Source organism: Malania oleifera, chromosome 1, assembly GCF_029873635.1.
Source record: "Malania oleifera isolate guangnan ecotype guangnan chromosome 1, ASM2987363v1, whole genome shotgun sequence".
In the NCBI taxonomy this organism is placed as follows: domain Eukaryota; kingdom Viridiplantae; phylum Streptophyta; class Magnoliopsida; order Santalales; family Ximeniaceae; genus Malania; species Malania oleifera.
Window position 1 is genome coordinate 99,309,054 of NC_080417.1, and position 17,767 is coordinate 99,326,820.

The 17,767-nt window shown below is 34.6% G+C and overlaps 2 protein-coding genes across 2 annotated transcripts; both read left to right on the forward strand.

Annotated features, from left to right (window-relative positions):
* Position 1: 1 nt before the first annotated feature.
* On the forward strand, positions 2 to 1,897 carry LOC131147171 (uncharacterized). The gene has a single exon (XM_058096947.1). It carries the CDS (start codon positions 349 to 351, stop codon positions 1,651 to 1,653), a length of 1,305 nt encoding a protein of 434 aa, XP_057952930.1. The 5' UTR covers positions 2 to 348; the 3' UTR covers positions 1,654 to 1,897.
* A 2,568-nt stretch (positions 1,898 to 4,465) lies between these two features.
* On the forward strand, positions 4,466 to 17,065 carry LOC131147772 (uncharacterized). The gene is made up of 3 exons (XM_058097335.1): positions 4,466 to 4,991; positions 10,407 to 10,917; positions 16,935 to 17,065. Exons 1-3 carry the CDS (start codon positions 4,614 to 4,616, stop codon positions 17,063 to 17,065), a joined length of 1,020 nt encoding a protein of 339 aa, XP_057953318.1. The 5' UTR covers positions 4,466 to 4,613.
* The last annotated feature ends 702 nt before the right edge of the window (positions 17,066 to 17,767 follow it).

Sequence of the window (17,767 nt, forward strand, 5' to 3'; positions counted from 1 at the left end):
GAGCAAAAGAGAGAACACGCTCACAGACACAGCGTGCGCGTCATTTCAAATTTGAGCGGAAAGAGGAATTGGCGGAACATATTAGGGTTTTGGAGAAACCCAGAGAGAGAGAGAGAGATTTGACTGGGGGGTTTGGGGTTTTGGCGAGTAGCGGAGAGAGATATCGTTAATTTCTAGCTTCCTCCAATTGCAATTCCAAACCCCCACGAAGCAGCAGTGCTCGCCGATCATCAAGTTAATGAAGCAGAACCGAAGCGGCAGTGCTTGCCATTCTGTTCCGCTTCTGATGATCACCCTCCTTATCCATCTCCCTTGATTCCTCTTTTTAATTCCTGCTGGTATTTCGGGATGGAAGAGGATGTTGGAAGGTTCTTGGAAAGGAACATGGGGAGGAAGAGACGATTCTCAAATTCTATTCATGCTGAGAAACCCAAGAAGTCCTGTAAGTTTTCGGATTCAAAAAACAGGGTTTTGCCTTCATCCCAACCAAATCTCTGTAAATTTTGTGGAAAACGGTTTCGATCGATGAGAGCTCTGTGCGGACACATGAGGTGCCACTCTAACAAATACAGGGCCTCCAATGGATCATCGATTCGTTTAGAACAGAAACTGGGCTTTCTTCTTGATGGCCAATCTAACGGCCAGACTGCGGTTCCGATTCGTAGAAAACGTTCGAGGAGGGCAGGGTGCAGAGTCCCTGCAACTCCTTTCATTGATTTTAATTATTCTTCATCCATTTCTGAGATAGGCGAAGAAGAAGAAGAAGAAGAGGGAGCTATGAGTTTGCTTATGCTTTCTTGTGGAATGGGCAATGAAAGCAGGTTTAAATCACTGACTGACTCTTTCGACTATACTAATGGCTATGGATTCGACGATACTCCGTGTCCGATGGTGTTTCCAATGGGAGTGGGCAATTGGGGAAGGTTTCTCAAGAAGGAATATGATTCTACTGAACCCAAGATGTCTGAATTGGAAGATGGGACTAAAAAGGAATTCGGTAACGGGAGAATGGAAACCCTCCTAGCTGCGTTGGATAAGGATATGATGACTGGACGCGAAGTGCATCCAACTAATTTGGAATCCGTGGAGACCAGTTCGAGAAAGAAAGCCAAGCTTGATGATACTTGTCATCCTGAATTAAGGGGAAATTGTTGCAGTAAGACAAAATATGTTGCTTCTGATTCTGAAATGGTTGATAATCCACAGGAAGGAGGGAATTACACTTGGTGGACCTTCCACAAGGGCCTCCGTTCCCAGCGGCCGTTCATGAGTCGCAGGAAAAGCCACAAGACAGTTAAAACTTGCCCTGCTTCCGACACCCGTAGCTGTAGGAAGAGCAATGAGAATTCAATTGAGCATCGAGTGGGTGGAATGACTGTGGGAGGTTATTACATGGAGAAGAGTGAGGGGCACCAGTGCTCAATTTGCTTCAAGGTGTTCCGATCAGGGCAAGCTTTGGGTGGTCACAAGAGGACTCATTTTCTTGGGAATTCTGAAACCACCGTGCAGCAGATGGTAAGAAATCAAGAGGTTTCCAAAGTTGATGAAGTCTTTAATCTTAAGAAAGAGGCCAATGACCATGTGGTGTTCAAGCACTGTTGGGCAGGAAGTAATCTTGAGCTCAAGCCACTTATGGTTCTGATCTCTAGCTGAAAAAATTAGCTTTTGACGGCTGCAAAAATAAAGTTGTCTATATGTAGAGCGAAAATTTGCTTTTATATATCTGTTTTGCAGCAGCTATTATCATATTTCTCGCCTACGTTGTGTTTGATTTGGAAAAATTTCCATTACAAAATTTAATCCGGAATTTCATTTTGTAATTGAAATTTTGTCCCCTTGCATTGTATCACTCATCGAACTATTAATGAGAATAAAGGAGCAGCATTCTCTTGGTTAATATTGATTGTATTTCTATCCTGGACTTATTTTATTTTTACTGTCAATCTCTAAGAACACCTGCAGCTATCATTTTCATGTGTCTGTTTTGCCATTTTGGCAAATGAAACTAAGTGTATGTGCGATCTGGTTTAGGAGACTTTTGCCATTGCAAGAACTTATTATAATAAAGTAATAAAGATTCATGCACACATGTTGGATGTTTGACATGCATGGAATAACACAATCACAAAGTAAGCAAGTAAAAATTATGCATAAATGGTAATGAAGTTAGAGAAAAATAAATGTATGGATGGATGAGCAGTTAATTTCACCTATCAAGAGTAGGTGTGGAATCAAAGTGAACTCTGAGATCAAAATAAGAATTCCTTGGCCAGATTGAAATTTTCATTAGAGTTTTAATTAGTTTAACTCATAACAGGGAAAAATCTTCCAACTCAATAAATTAGAAGGTATCAAACTTGGCAAGTGGATCAGCAACCAGCAGCTTTGGAGCCTCTAAACAATTGCATGCTCCATTTTCTATTAAAATTCACCAGAAGTCACACCACAGGTAAGTTGCTATGTTCGTCAACTCTTAGCCTACAAATTTTTCTACCGTGCATGCCCCAAGTTCTATGAATTTAAAGGTAGGCAAGATAATTATGGCTGGTCTACAACTACAGCATTTCAAATGATTTCAAGAAACTGGAAGTTGGGGACAGAGTGTGAACTTTTAGTAATTTTGGAAGCACAACAGGATTGCTGCAGCTGAAGAAAGCATCACACATGATTATCTTACTGTTGTTAATAACTTTTCTTTGTTTATTTTGAATAGTCAATTTCACTAGCTTGCATTAGTGTTATGCATTAGTGTCATGCTATTGCATTGCACACAGGTTTTTCCAGAGTTTTTGGAAATCATTTGAAATAATGTACTTCATTATTGTGAGCTAAAGCATGCACTTGATACTGTCCCAGCATGTTTTACATAATAACTTAAGATGATTCTCTTTGTATTGCAGACATCAACCACAAATAGAAACAAGAGATTCTTGTTGGCTTCATGTTGTTGGATGTATTGTTTGCTTGTGTTCAATATCTCTGGCCTCGTATAGAAAAATAACAGGAAAAATCAAATAAATACCGGGTTCAGAGTGCTGGAGTTTGCCAGAATTTGGGCATAACTTTGCAGGGAATGAATCAATGGAGTAATTCAAACTTTGCAGGCTCGGAATGTAGTTGTAACAAATCACATGTTCATTAAAATTCAATTAATATAGTTCTTTTTCATCTCTTAGTTTTAGCCTGCAGAGAAAAAATCTGCTGGTGCAAAAAAAGATGATGACAGAAAAATTGAGTTGTTGAGTGGAAAAACTTCTCTCCTTGCCGGTGGCAAGGTTCCTTGGCATCTGGGGAAATGTGATGGTACCTTTGACTACAGTGACATGGTGTTTGGGTCAATATATAGAAATTGCATTTACCATGCTTGGGAGGATTTATGGGTATGAAGGAGTAGCTATAATGATCTTGCCTACCATTAAATTCATAGAACTTGGGGCAAATTTGACTATTGAAGAGAAAAATTTGTAGGCAAAGAGTTGAGGAACAGAGCAACTTACCTGTGGTGTGACTTCTGGTGAATTTTAATAGAAAATGGAGCATGCAATTGTTTAGAGGCTGCAAAGCTGCTGGCTTGCCGATCCACTTGCCAAATTTTATACCTTCTAATTTATTGAGTTAGAAGATTTTTCCCTGTTATGAGTTGAACTAATTAATACTCGATTGAAAATGGTGATAAAGGAATTCCATTTTTAAATTTTTAGTTTTTCAAAGAATTATAAAAATTTTAGCTTATTTTTTAGTATTTCAAGATTTGTATTAAAAATGCAGAAAATAAGGAGTATGTTTAAATGTGCAAATTTTTTTTTTCATTTTCTGTTTATTTTTAGATTTCAAAATAATCACAAAAAGACAACTTGTTTTTTGATTTTTCAAATTTTATATAAGATAATATTTGTAATCATAAATTTTGGGGTTTAAATTTAGATTTGCATGGATTCAGAAGAAATAAATTCTATGCATAATTCCTAAATCCACACAAATTCGAGAACAAGATTTGAATCTCATGCTCCCATATGCCAAGTAAGAGGTAAAAAATCTAAAAAAATATAGAAAAAATATTTTCCAACTTTTCTATTTAAATTTGAAAAACTGAAAAATAATGTGACATTTTTATAATTATTTTAAAAAATTAGAAATAAAAATTAAAACTATTTTTATGAGCAAATAATGTCATAATTTTTTATTGTTAATCATTTACTTCACACAAATGTTGTAAAAATGTAAAATTACCTAACTTTTTCATAATTTATTGAAAAATTAAATTAAAAAATAAAAATTATTTTTCGATTATCATATATAATAAATTGTTCTTATTTTTTTATAATAAAAAAATTTGAGTTGATATTTTTGCCAGTAGTCTTGGTGTACCTGACTACCTGAGTCCGAGCCCATGATGAACTAAATGGGCTCCCTATCATGGCCCCATAAGAGGCCCAATTAAAGATGCTCCGCGAGAAGCCAGCCATCTCCCTAGCCCGCCTCTCTGTAGCAGAGAGGCAGAGCGCGCACGCATTCCATTTCTGGTTGTTTTCTTGCTTTCATGTTTTCTGTAGCTTTGTAGTTTTCTTCTTCCCTCCCGCCCCTACAGGCCGCAGCTGCATGAAAATCCTCCAATGGATTACAGTTGGCGGACTGAACTGCCACACAATCCATCAAACCCTCTCCCACCAAGGGACCCACACTCTCAAATCTTCTCTTCTCATTTCTCCTATTTCTCTCACCAACCGCAAAACCCTAACCCTAATCCCAACCTTACCTTCCCACTAGCAGCTCCTCCAGCGACCCATGAAGGCTACCAAGCTGCGGGTTTTGATTCAGGCCTCGCGCCTCCTGGAACGCACTCTTCCGTGAGCTCATACTTGGATGGCCATGGAGATTATCAAGCCCAGCCCGGCGTGGCGTACGGCCGTCAGACGGCGGACACGGCGTATTATCATGACCCAAATGTGCAGAATTGGCCGTACGGGACGAACCCGATCGCGTATGCCACTGTAAGTGTGTGTATTGCTGCTTTGGTGATTTGTTCTGATTGTTGTTTTTGACTGCTTGATGCAACTCTGTCTGTGGGTTTTATAGAAAATGTAGAAAGTTTCTAGTTTTGAATTTAAATTCTTGTTGCATTTGTTGAATGTTGTTCTGAATTGAGTTGAATTTACGTGTATGATGCCCATGTTATGTTGTCCTAAGATTCTACCTCCTTCTAAACTTAATTCTCTAGGGTTGTGTTTGGTTTACAGAATTTCTATTTCTAGTAATAGGATCACAATATAAAGATTTGATTAAACTTGGAAAAGAAAATATTTTGCATCATAAAGCAAATGGCAATGTAAAATAAATTTATTTATTCATAACATGAAATAGACAAGGAATGAGTGCTCTCAAAATTTAGCTTGGGAATGTCTCTATTCCTCCTATTTCATGTTGGATTGAATTCTATAAACTCTTCTTACAATTTTTTTATTCTATTGTCATCATGCTTCATTGTATTCCTAGGAGTAGGCATTTCCGCTAAGCAGACATGGCCTAAATGCTCTGTTTTTTTCTGAAAAGAAGCATAGGAAATGGAAAGGAACGAAAACTGGAATTCTGGGTTTGTCATCATTTATGCACAGCAATGCCAAAAAAAATTGTGCAAAATTGTGCTTGGGTTGGTTGATATGAGATTGATGTTTTTTTTATGATTTCTAGTAGCCTGCGATACGCAACCTCTTATTAGTGTACTTGCTTAGATCAATTTCTTATTTGGGTGATGGATGAGACCACTATTACTCATCTTCATTGCCTTGTTCATAAACTTGGGAGCTTTTAGGTTTCCCTTTTTTGGTTTTTCTAGGGTTAGGCGGGCTTTGAGGTTGGCTTATGTTGTGCCATTTCAGTAATCTTTTGAGGTTGCAAGTTGCAATTAGAATAGTGTTTTAATTTGGAAGGAGTTGAATCATTTGTACTTTTTAAAGAAGTTATAATCCTTTTTTTTGGGGGGATAAGCAAACATACTTTTATGTATGTGTGGGCTTTTAAATGGGTGATTTTTTAGGGGTAGTACTTTTCCCCTAGATTTTGGGATAAATAGTGCATATTGTTAATGGAGTTTCTTTTGGTTTAGTTCTTGTATACCTCAACTGTGACTTGTCCATGCTTTTCTCCTTTTTGTAATAAAATGTGTTTTACATAAATTTTTAAAAAATGATAAAAAGAGCTTCTCCGTTGTTGACCCAAAATGAATTTCTTCACTTTTACCATAGTTAGGATTCAAAGCTTTATTGGGTTGAGTACATGCAAAAATTCATTTTAGGAGCGTTAATCTTTGACTACCATGTTAGAAATTTTCCATAGTGGAATAATAGGATAAAAATGCATTTGTAGAACTTAAATATCATTAAATGTGGCAAAAATTGGCTTCAAGTTGCTCTAGATCCATTCTAAGACCCTATAAAGGTTTCCTTTAAACTTCATTTAGGAGCTGTTTTGTTAGGACTAGAAATATTATTGGCTATTGGAAGTTGCACTAGTCATAGTTGTCAAATTGAGATCTGAATAGCGAATCAAAAATTCCATTTGGGAATCAATAATCGAATCATAAGATTCTGTACCAAATCCAAAATAAATTCTAAATTGCATGCATATATTTATATTCGAACAAGAAAAATAATAAAATACATATAAATGTTGACAAAAAAAAAAAATTCATATTTCATGTGTATGTGTTCCCTAAACAAATGAAAAATAAACGAATTAGTCGATAAATATTAATAAAAAATGAAATTTATGTTGTTTAAGGGAAGGAATCAAGAAAAAAATATTTAAAGACTAAGCTTTTGGTGTTTATCAACAAATTCAAAAAAAAAAAAAAAATCATGCATATTTCTTTCTCAAATTGAAAAGAAAAAAAATTAACCTAACAAATGATAATAATTTACAACAATAAGAAGTCTTAAGTCCCATTAGGTGGGATTGACTACATGAATCCTTTTTCACCAATTCACCCAGTCCAAAGCATTTTCTTCTATTAGATTGAGGGCTATTAAATCCTTCCTCACTACCTCATTCCAAGTTATTTTAGATCTACCCCTATCATTTTTCATGTCAAAAATCATAACTAACTCACTCCCCCTCACAGCTACTCTACTAGGTGTGCATTTCAAATACCCAAACCATCTAAGTCACCCTTCCCTTATCTTGTTTTCAATTGGTGTTATGCCTAAATTGTGTATATGTTCATTTCTTACTTTATCTTTTAATATTGAACTACTCATCTACCTTAATATACACATCTCAGCAACTTTTGTTTTTCCTACATGTTGTTTCTTAGTTGCCCAGCATTTTGAACCATAAAGCATAGCTAAACCTTGTAGTCATCTTATAAAACTTTCATTTTAATTTTAAGGGTATTATATGATCACAAAATACACCTGACGCACTCATCTATTTTACCTAACCTGTCTTAATTTTATGTACTACATCTTCTTCAATTTTTCCTTCACCTTGCATAATAGATCCAAGATATTTAAATCTATCAATGCGATTAATCTTTTGATTATTCAATTTAATCTTCTCTCTGTTGCTACTCCTTACATCACTAAAATTACATTTCATATATTCTTTCTTATTCCTACTTATCCTAAACCCTCTAGACTCTAATATGGATCCCCAAAGTGTTAGCTTAGATTCCACTCAGCTTCTATTATCATCAATCAACACGATATCATCTACAAACAACATACACCAAGGGATCTCATTTTGGATATTTCTAGTAATTTCATCAATTACTAAAGTAAAAAAAGATAAGGGCTGATAGTAGAACTTGATGTACACCTATTGTGATTGAAAACTCTCTAGAATCTCCTCCTACGGTCCTAACGTTGGTCACTACTCTATCATACATATCCTTAATGACCTTTATATATCTACTGCAAACTCCCTTCTTTTCTAATACCCACCAAAGCACTTCCCTAGGTACTCTATCATAAGCTCTCTCTGAGTCAGTAAAAACCATATGCAAGTCCTTCTTCTTTTCCCTAAACTTTTCCATTAAATTTCTTAGAAGATAAATAGCTTCTATTGTTGATCTCCCCAGCATAAAACCAAATTAATTTTCTGAAACTTTCATTTCTAATCTTATTATATGTTCAATTGCCCTTTCCCATAATTTCATCATATGACTCATAATCTTAATTCAACTATAGTTATCGTCTTTGTTTTTTTATATAAAGGTACTAACGTACTTTTCCTCCATTCTTCTAGCATTTTTTTTGTTTTTATAATATTATTAAATAGATTAGTTAACCAAATAATTCCTTTATCCGCTAAACATTTCCAAATTTCAATTGGTATTTTATCTGATCTTATAGATTTCCCACTTTTCATCCCTTTTAATGTCATCTTAACTTCAAGTGCTCAAATTTTGCAAATAAATCCCTTATTTTTAATCTTCTCTTCATTTGTCACTTTGAAGTTCAATCTTTCATTTTGGTTTTCATTAAACAACTTATCAAAGCATCTTCACCACCTCTCTCTTTATGTCTTCTCCTCTAATTAATATATTACATTCCCATTCTTTATGCATAAACATCACTTAAATCTCTGCATTTTCTTTCTCTTTTAAGATTCAAAGTTGTTTTTTTTAGCAGTCAGTAAATTATTGTCATTTGTCGTGATATGATAGGCCCAAAATCGTGTGAATCAATTGATTCATATCGATTCATGAGTTGAATCAAATAACAAATTGTAGAACTCTTAACAATTATGGTACTAGCACCCATTTTCTTAAAGAATGTTTCTTCACATGCAGATGTGTCCAAAATATTGTTGTCAATGAATATACCACACACAAAATTATTACCTGTGTAAGGAGTGAAGCCATCTTTTGAGAAATTCAAAAGAGGGTTGGATCAAGCCTTTTTGTTTTTACCCCAGGAAGAGGAGGGTTGAGGGGGTGAGGATGTTGTTCACTCATCCAGTATTTTCTTGCATTTTATAGATTTGTTTTCTTCTTTTTTGCTTTAGCCTTTTTTACCCTTTATATAGCTTGTGTGCATGTGTTGTAGCCCTTTGGCATCTTCAATGAAATAGTTTTATTTATTAAAACAAAAAAACCCCTTTCACTATCTATTTTCTCAGTTTCTATTCTCAAGGAACAATGCTAATCATATTAAAGTTTGGTAGGATGATCTGTCTGCTTGCTCCCCACCTGGTACAGTCCAAAATACAGGTGATTAGCCAAAGAAGATCTTTTTGCAGTGGTTATTTTGTTACACAGGATACCACCAGAAGACTATCCAATGTTCTATTAACTAGGAAACACAAAAGGAAGGGGGTTGGAAAGAGGATGTGGGGGTGAGTTTGCAATTTAACCTTGTGGGAACCTTTGTCATTCTTATTGTTGTTGAGATGTGGCTCATATTAATAGCGTACACAAGAAGCTTGTGAGTGGTTTCATGTGGATGGCGAAGGACCTTGAGGGGTGTTGTGTCCTAATTTTGACTCCAGGATATGGCATTTACAGAACATGTATAGGGATATTTTTGGGGCTTTTCATCTAGGAGCTATTTCTTTTGTTACTATGAGTTGAATCCCCATGGCAGATTGTCGTCTTATAGAGTATGGTGGATACATTCGCAAAAGACAAGGGATGAAGTTAGGATTTCATGATTGGAGTGACAAAAATAATTGTATGATTGAAAAAAAAAAAGTTTTGACACTCATATTAATAGTGATAGAATGCGAAAGAAAGATAAAATTGAAGCAAAACAAGTAATAATATTTTCATTGTTACATATTGAATTTGTTCTTCAAAGTTAGTATGCAGATAGAATGAGCTAATTATATGAGAGTAGTACCAAAGGAAAAAGAAATACAGTAAAAAATAAAAATAAAAAATACTAAGACAACATTTTTTTGTTTATTTATTTATAAGAAAGCTATACTTTGTACTTCCAACATTTTCTTAGTTTGTTTTTGACAAGGCTTTATTATTTGTTATAAAAGCTTATATTTGATTTTAATGGGAGGGTGGATCTGCTTACCCCCTTCCCCATCCATGCAGGATTCTCCCTGGACAAAAGCATACTGCCCAACCACAGAAATTTTGTCGTGTTCTCATTTTTATTTTTGGTTATTTCTTTTTTGTTGTGTGGATAATCCTAGTAGGTTGGTTTCTCAAAACATTTATGCCTGTGGAGATAGTTAAGAAGCTTGTTTTTGTATATATGTTTGAAAAAACTATTAACTTGTAAGGGTGAGTTGGCAGACTGGAACTTGTAATGTCCTGTAGAGTGATTTCTAGATGCAGGAAAATAAAATAAATATATTTACAAATGATGAATAGAAGATGAGTGTAGCTCTTCTTGTCACGCATTATTGTGTTATGTGATTTTTCATGAGCCAATTTTCTTCTACATCCTCTGCAGGGTACCACTGTGCCTTCAAATGGGACCGCGTATTCAAACACAAGATTGTGGATGAAACCGACAGGTCGACCTCATGGAAATGGCAGCTCAAGGAAGGGAACAAAGAAAACCAAAGTTACTAAGATTGTACAATCAGCATGGTGTGAAGTTTGCAATGTTGACTGTAACACAAAAGAAGTCCTTGAGCAGCATAAAGTGGGAAAGAAGCACAAAAAGAGCCTGGAGAAACTAAATAGTAAGAGGGCCCCTGCTCCCAATGCTTCAGGAGGGTCAGAGAATCCCACAATTGGATCACAAGAAAAACCAGATAAGTCTAAATCTGTTGCTGCGCATAAAAGTAGGAAGGCTGAGCAAGCAGAGGATTTGGAGATAAAGAGGAGGAAGATGGTGGCATCTGGGGCAGCTGTTGATGCTGTCAAGGTATGTGCTTTATGCAATGTGGTGTGCAATAGCGAGACGGTATTCAAATATCATCTTGCGGGACAGAAGCATGCGGCCATGGCGAAGAAACATGCAGCTGGAGCAAGAGTTGTTACAGCCACCTAAAAATGGGTTATTAAACAAAAGGTTCTTGCCATAAAATTAAAAGAGGGAAAACAAACCAACATTTTTGAGCCGTGCATATTTACTTTGAAATGTCGCTGGTCTCTTTTTCTAGGGACGATATGCGGCTGGCATTGTTTCAAATTATTTTTGAGAATCCTCAGCTTGCAGTAGTGTTGCCTTATTCAATACATGGAGCCTTGTTCATCCCATCAACTTGCTGGGCAGCACACGGGGATCTGAAAATGGTCATGAGGTTATCCACCTCCACTGTATGCCTTTGTTCATTGGAACCCTTCTAAAATGGGGAGATATGAGGAAGCTGACCCTGTATAGAATTTGGTTTTATCTAGCTGATAATTGACGGGAGTTTCTAAAGGTTCTTATTCCTAGATGCCAGCAGGAAAACATTTGTCTGCATGTGTTCATTTGTATTTTGGGATGAAGTTGAATGAAAACGCTAGTGTAGTGATTTTGACCTCTGCGAATCACCAATAATTTTTATAAAAATAATTGATTGTTCGAGAATTATTGCAGAATTGAGGGTTTATGGTGCAATTTATTAATACATAGGCCCTAATTTTTCTAATTAAATGGGATTCTACTAGGGGATATTTGCAGTATTATCATCACCCAAATGGAGAGAAAAAAATCAAAATTGGGTCATACAGCAGAGGCTTGCGATTTCTTCCTTAACCTTCATTTTGGGATAATCTGATTGCATAAGAACGGACTTTGGGCTCCAAAGAAAATTCCATTTCCAAAATTGTTCTATAATGATTAATAAAACTCAATAAAATATTTAGAAGACCGAGGATAGTAGCAAAGGCTTTTGAAATACCTTTATATAAAATACAACGATCAAAGAATATTTGAGTTAAACATCTAGACTATAATGTATCGTATCTAGTTCTTTCTAGGTTTATGAACCAAATCTAAGAAAATAAGTCATGAAGCACAAAAATATGGTGAAACATTTAGTTTCTATAAATCATAATTCTTATTATAAGTCAAACATGCTTACCATTTACACTACAACCCTAAGCTTAGCCATTCAATGCAAATTTGCGCGAATAAGCCATTCTTCTTGCCTGATTTTCGTGAGTGCTTTAGCAATCTTACTTAAGATTACATAGAAGCGGTCACACTCCATACTCATACAGGTAAAAACATCAAGTATGCACTACAATTAAGTACATCTACTAAAAAATTTCTCTACCATTCAACTCCAATTCCTGTCATATCTAAGACAATAAACTTGGACTCCACAATAGACCAAGTTATTTTGTTGTTTTTTTTGTTCCACATTGGTAGAATAGTTCCAAGTTATAACAATTTGTTTGGATAATTTCCATGATATAGCACTCCCTACTAGGGTGAAGACATAATCACTAATGAATTTCATCTCATCTAAATCAAAGATCCAATTATCATTGTTATAACCTTTCCTAGTATAGTAGGAAATCCACTACACCTGATATATTGATATATCATAATTCAGGGTATCTCTTAAATATCTTAATAGTATTAATTAAGATGCTAATTATATCTACACAGTCTATAAAGTATATGTTATATATTAAGATGAGTATAGTTCATTAAAAGCAACTAACTCACAATTATCTTAACATATTCAGATAATGATAGATTGTCACCTCTATTCTTCTTTAATTGTAAGTTTGCATCAATGAAAAACATAGAATTTATTTATAATAAGGTGCACCATAACATCTTCTAATGCCATATATTTCCTTATGTATTTCAATTACTATTTACGATTATTCCAAGATTAACTACAAAGGCATCTAGGAATTTTTATGTCCTCCAACAATCTTCTATTCTCATTGATTTGGGACTACACATCCCTATCATTGGTCAATTCACTATAAGAGAAAGAAAGATAACTTACATACTAAACGACTGATGAAAATAGTTTCTGACTTAAATTAGAAATTCACTCTTTTTGTAATTTTAAAATATGTCAGTAAACGTCACAATTTTGTATATTTTAGGGAAATACTTTGATAGTGAGTAGTTCAGCATCCATATTAATTAGAATAATTTCATTTTTTTTAAATTCTTCCCTAAGATTGTTGGAAAAATCCTCTAAAGATGGACACAGTAAATTAAATTGAGAAAACTTATCGTGCGTAATATTGCGCTTAGGGAAGATTTCACCCCTCCAATATTGTGTAAAAGACTCGTTAGCTTCTACCTCCAAGATATAACAACTCTTCCAATTTGCATGCACTAACCAATTGAGAGATAGGAGCAACACAACTTGATTAACCTATGTAGATATATTTCAACAAAGACCACATGAATGACATCACACTTGGACCAACAATAAAAGAATTTTTCAGATAGAAGAATTTGTAAGTAAGAAGAAAGCACTAGCAGTTTTTTCGATCTTATATATCTTTATCTCAATCTATATATATATATTATTGACTTTTTGAGTCCAATCCCTGTTTTGATGCTGACAATGCACAAGTATCTCATGTGTGTATTTAGTGTTTTTTAACAAATTTATAATTCAGCACACACATGATGTGAAGGACATGGAAGCCTAGAGGAACATAAAGATCATATTATCTGGTGTATTCCGTGAAGATTGAAGAGCAAAAGATGAAGACATTCATTTTATTTTGTATATGCATTTAATTTTTACATCTTGGTCTGTAATAATGCATGCGTCTGCATGATATATCTTGTATACTCAAAATGACCGTAGACTGACCATAGGGACCGAATGACCTTTGGGTACCCTTCTGTCGATCGACGCCAGATTTTTGGGTCTAACTCAAAAAGACCTTTGACTGACCTTAGGTCTTTACACAATCGCACAAAATAGTCTCCATAATTACTTACATTATCAGGGGAATCAATTGAAATAAATTGGACTAAATAGAAAAAATCTGTGAGAGGTTGGGCGACCGAACCTAGGTGTTCAAAACACCTTGGTCGACCGAACCGCTAAAAAGTCAGCAAGTTGACTTGGTTTCGGGCGACCGAACCAAAACTGAACGTAATGTCTACAGGCGACCGAATCCCTGACCTAACACTTTGTCACCAACCTGGGTGCCCGAACTTAACGTTCAAGATAGCCTCGAGTGACCAAACACATGATTTTAGTCAACCAAATGATAATCCAGGCGATCGAAACGTGGACAAAATGAAAATACCTTGGTTCAACCAACCGAGCCCTGATTCGGGCACCAGATCGTTCAAAACTTGCTTTTTTAACTAAGTCTATTCAGGCGACCAAACCTTGGTTCAGCCACCTGAAAACTCTCGGGTTGTTTATTTTTTACCGAGGTTAAAATTGTTTAAATGTGGTTAATTTTTCTAAATGGCTTTTAAACAATTCTAATAATGCCTTATGAGTCCTTAACGGTCATAATTTGGGCAACTTCTATATATAAGGCCTCATTTGTGCTTATTAGCAAGAGATTAGTGAAAATCATTAGCAAAAATCCTCTCAATCTCAAAAAGCTTATTTTGCCCAATCTTCTTCAAATACTCTCATACACTCATTCCTTTGATAAATCCTAGTCTTGTGAGAGTGCTTATTGTGCTATTGCTTTGTCATAGATTGCTTAATACTCCCATTACTTGGCTTGATTGATTGGTATTAATTTTTTAGAGTTAAGCAAGGTTTATCCCACATATTTTATTTGATAAATCTAGTATTGGGAAAAACCTAGTAGCTTGAGGGTCTTTACATTGTCATTACAAAATTCCTATAGCTATATTTTTTATGTGCAAAATATTTTTCAAGCTATAATTTTTTTTCAAACGTACTTATTTCATTGAGAAAAATATTTTGAGTTGGTTTGAATATTTGATTAACATCTTTGAAACCCTAATCCATTATTGAGATTTGTTATATTGTGTTTCAAACAAATAGCTTGTTAGAACACTCTTAAGTATATTTGTGATTATACTTTACTGAGTGTTTGCTTGCACAAAATTACATGACTGAACTTACAATTCCTATATCATTGATGTGCATTGATTGATTGTAATTGGTACATAGTCTGCTTAGTTAAGAAGCATTTATTTGTACGCAAAATTTGTATTACATTTGTTGTATTCCAGGTGTGGGCCTGAAGGAGACTAACAATGTTGAATAGTTTCGGATTTGCTTAGACCCAGTTAGGAAAGGTAGGTACACCATCCTAGTAAGGTGTAGGTTGAGGTCAATCCTGTTAATTGACTTTGTTGTAATCGATATCACTCCACCCGTTAAGTGAGTATTAGTGGAATCCTCAGGCTTGCGAGCTAGAGGCGGGGACGTAGGCACAGCTGGCCGAACCCCGATAACATATCGTGTGTGCACTTTACTTTTCCATAATTTATTTTCTACACGTGTATGTTATTTTATAAATGTCGTGCATAATTTAATTTCTGCATATTATCTGCGCATTTGGGTTTATGTGTATATAGAAAGACCTTAGATTGTAAAATACTGTTATTAGATTAGCTAAATCTAAGAATAAATTTTAAATACTCAATTCACCCCCGTCTTGGGAATACACCAAGGCTAACATATATATATATATATATATATATATAAAAGTAATTTTAAAACAGTCACAAAATGGTCAAAAAAGGTCACAAAAATAGTTAATAAAAACGGTCAAAATTATTTTATTACAATTAATAAAACTAAATAAAATACTTAACGACAATAGTAGTAAATACCAACACATAGGACACTACATAACCTACAGAGCTCTCTCTCTCTCTCATCTGTGTGTGTGTGTGTGTTCTCTCTCATCTCTCTGTGTGTGTGTGTGTGTGTGTGTGATAGGGCTCCCTCCCTCTAATTTCCATGTTGTCCCCTAACTATGATATAAGTGGGGCTTACTAGTCGTCAGACAAGCATTATATGAGTTCATGTTGTCCCCTAACTATAATACAATTGGGGCTAACTAATTGTTAAACACAAGCATTATATAGGAGTAAAGGGACTGAATGGAAATTAGAGGAGTTATCCTTTAAATTAATATGATCCAAAGTCAAAGGCTAAGAATTTTTGTTGAGCCTCTTTGGTTTTTATGACAATCTTTTTCCTATGCAAAGCAAGGCTTTCTAGGGTGTTAATCATATCATGTGTATTTTACAGCTACAAACCACAAGAGAGTTTAATGCTTTTATGGAAGTCTCGGTCCTATTCTTTTGAAAATTATTTGGGCCTTGTTCTTGAGCATGGTGTTGAAAATTTAAGCTTCCTCCTTCATTAACATTATCTGATAGCTATAATTTTTTTTTTATTCGTGTTTGACTCCTACTTTGGTGAGAGTCAACTTGCTTTATGCACTGACTTCTTATTAGTGAACATTTCTTTGCCTACTATAATTTCACCAGACATAAAAATGAATATAACATATTAGAAATTAGCAGTTCACTTCATCTCATTCCTACATTCGAAACATGTCATAAGGCTATAGTTGTACATCATATTTTATAATGAAAAATAATGTCAGTTTTAAAACAACTCAATTCACTAATTATTTTTTACTAGTATAAAAGAATATAAAAATATACATTCTCACATTAAAATTTGAAATGGTCATTTCACATCTATTCCACCAAATTTTGCATAATAATTTAGTTTGTACTAGAATCACGCCCCTTCATATGCATTTGTCCTTGGAGTTGCAAATGCAATATTGCTGTCAAGGGGGAAGGCAACTTTGACCAAAACTAATTTAGCCAGCTACTCTTGTCATGCGGTGTCTTGTTTTAAAATTGCTAATGCACCGTCTCTTGCCTGGCCAAAGTATGCAAAGTCTTTTTCTAAAATTACAGTCGCAATAAAAGATCCTTTCATATCATCAGCGAAATAATATATGAGGGTGTTGGGATTCTGTATGTTTTTTCACTTTAACAATGCTTTTATTGCACTAAGTTCGGATGGCGTGTTTTGATTAACTTGTAATTTTAAATTATGATAACTAAATATTTGAATACAACAACAACAAAATCAAGTGTTATGTCTCACCAGATGGGATCGGCTATATGAATCATTTTTCGCCAATTTATACAATCATGTACCATCAATCCGAAAGCAAGCTGTCATCTATTGGGATCTAAAAGTATTACATTAAGATCTCTCAGTGCAGGATAGATCATAGGCATCAACGTAGAAAAGAGTGTTTTGTTGTAATGGTTTAAAAAACCCAGGCCACTCTTTATATTATATATATATATATATATATATATATATATATATATATATATATATATTATATTGTCATAATATATAGAACCTTGAAAATAATTCATTCAACAAACTTAAAATTTTGCACTTCGCCTCGTGTGATGGGATGTTTGAATAGCTAAATGCATTATATGTTATTTGTGTAGAATGATTTGAAATGTAGTACATTTGAAAATGGAAAAATAAAATGTTCCCTAGAGCACTTGGAGAACATGTCCGATATTTTGAAAATGCTTCTCCGCAAAAATATGATATGCTTGTATATGAATGTTTTGATGTCAAAACCGAATCAACTCTTTTTTTAACTTGTAACTAGAAAACTGCTAATATTTGCAAGGCACCCTTTTTATGTGAAACACATTTTAATTGTGCATTGCCAAACAAATAAAGAGATCGACATGAAGCATGGCGAAGCAAATATAACATCCTTTTAAGTCATAGCTAATAGTTCTATTAATCTTTCTACACAAGGATTATTTAAGCTTCTTGGTGCCTGTTATAGGTGATAAAAATAAAAATGAGAAAATTATGAAATTCTGTCTTGTGTTTGACAAGCAAATACACAATTAGGAGGCCAGGCTCAACGAAG

Coding starts and splice junctions, on each gene's coding strand:
- LOC131147171 (XM_058096947.1), top strand. CDS start 349: ATGGAAGAGGATGTTGGAAGGTTCTTGGAAAGGAACATGGGGAGGAAG.
- LOC131147772 (XM_058097335.1), top strand. CDS start 4,614: ATGGATTACAGTTGGCGGACTGAACTGCCACACAATCCATCAAACCCT. Junction 4,992..10,406: donor ACCCGATCGCGTATGCCACT/GTAAGTGTGTGT, acceptor CATCCTCTGCAG/GGTACCACTGTGCCTTCAAA. Junction 10,918..16,934: donor TGCGGCCATGGCGAAGAAAC/ATGCAGCTGGAG, acceptor GAATACAACAAC/AACAAAATCAAGTGTTATGT.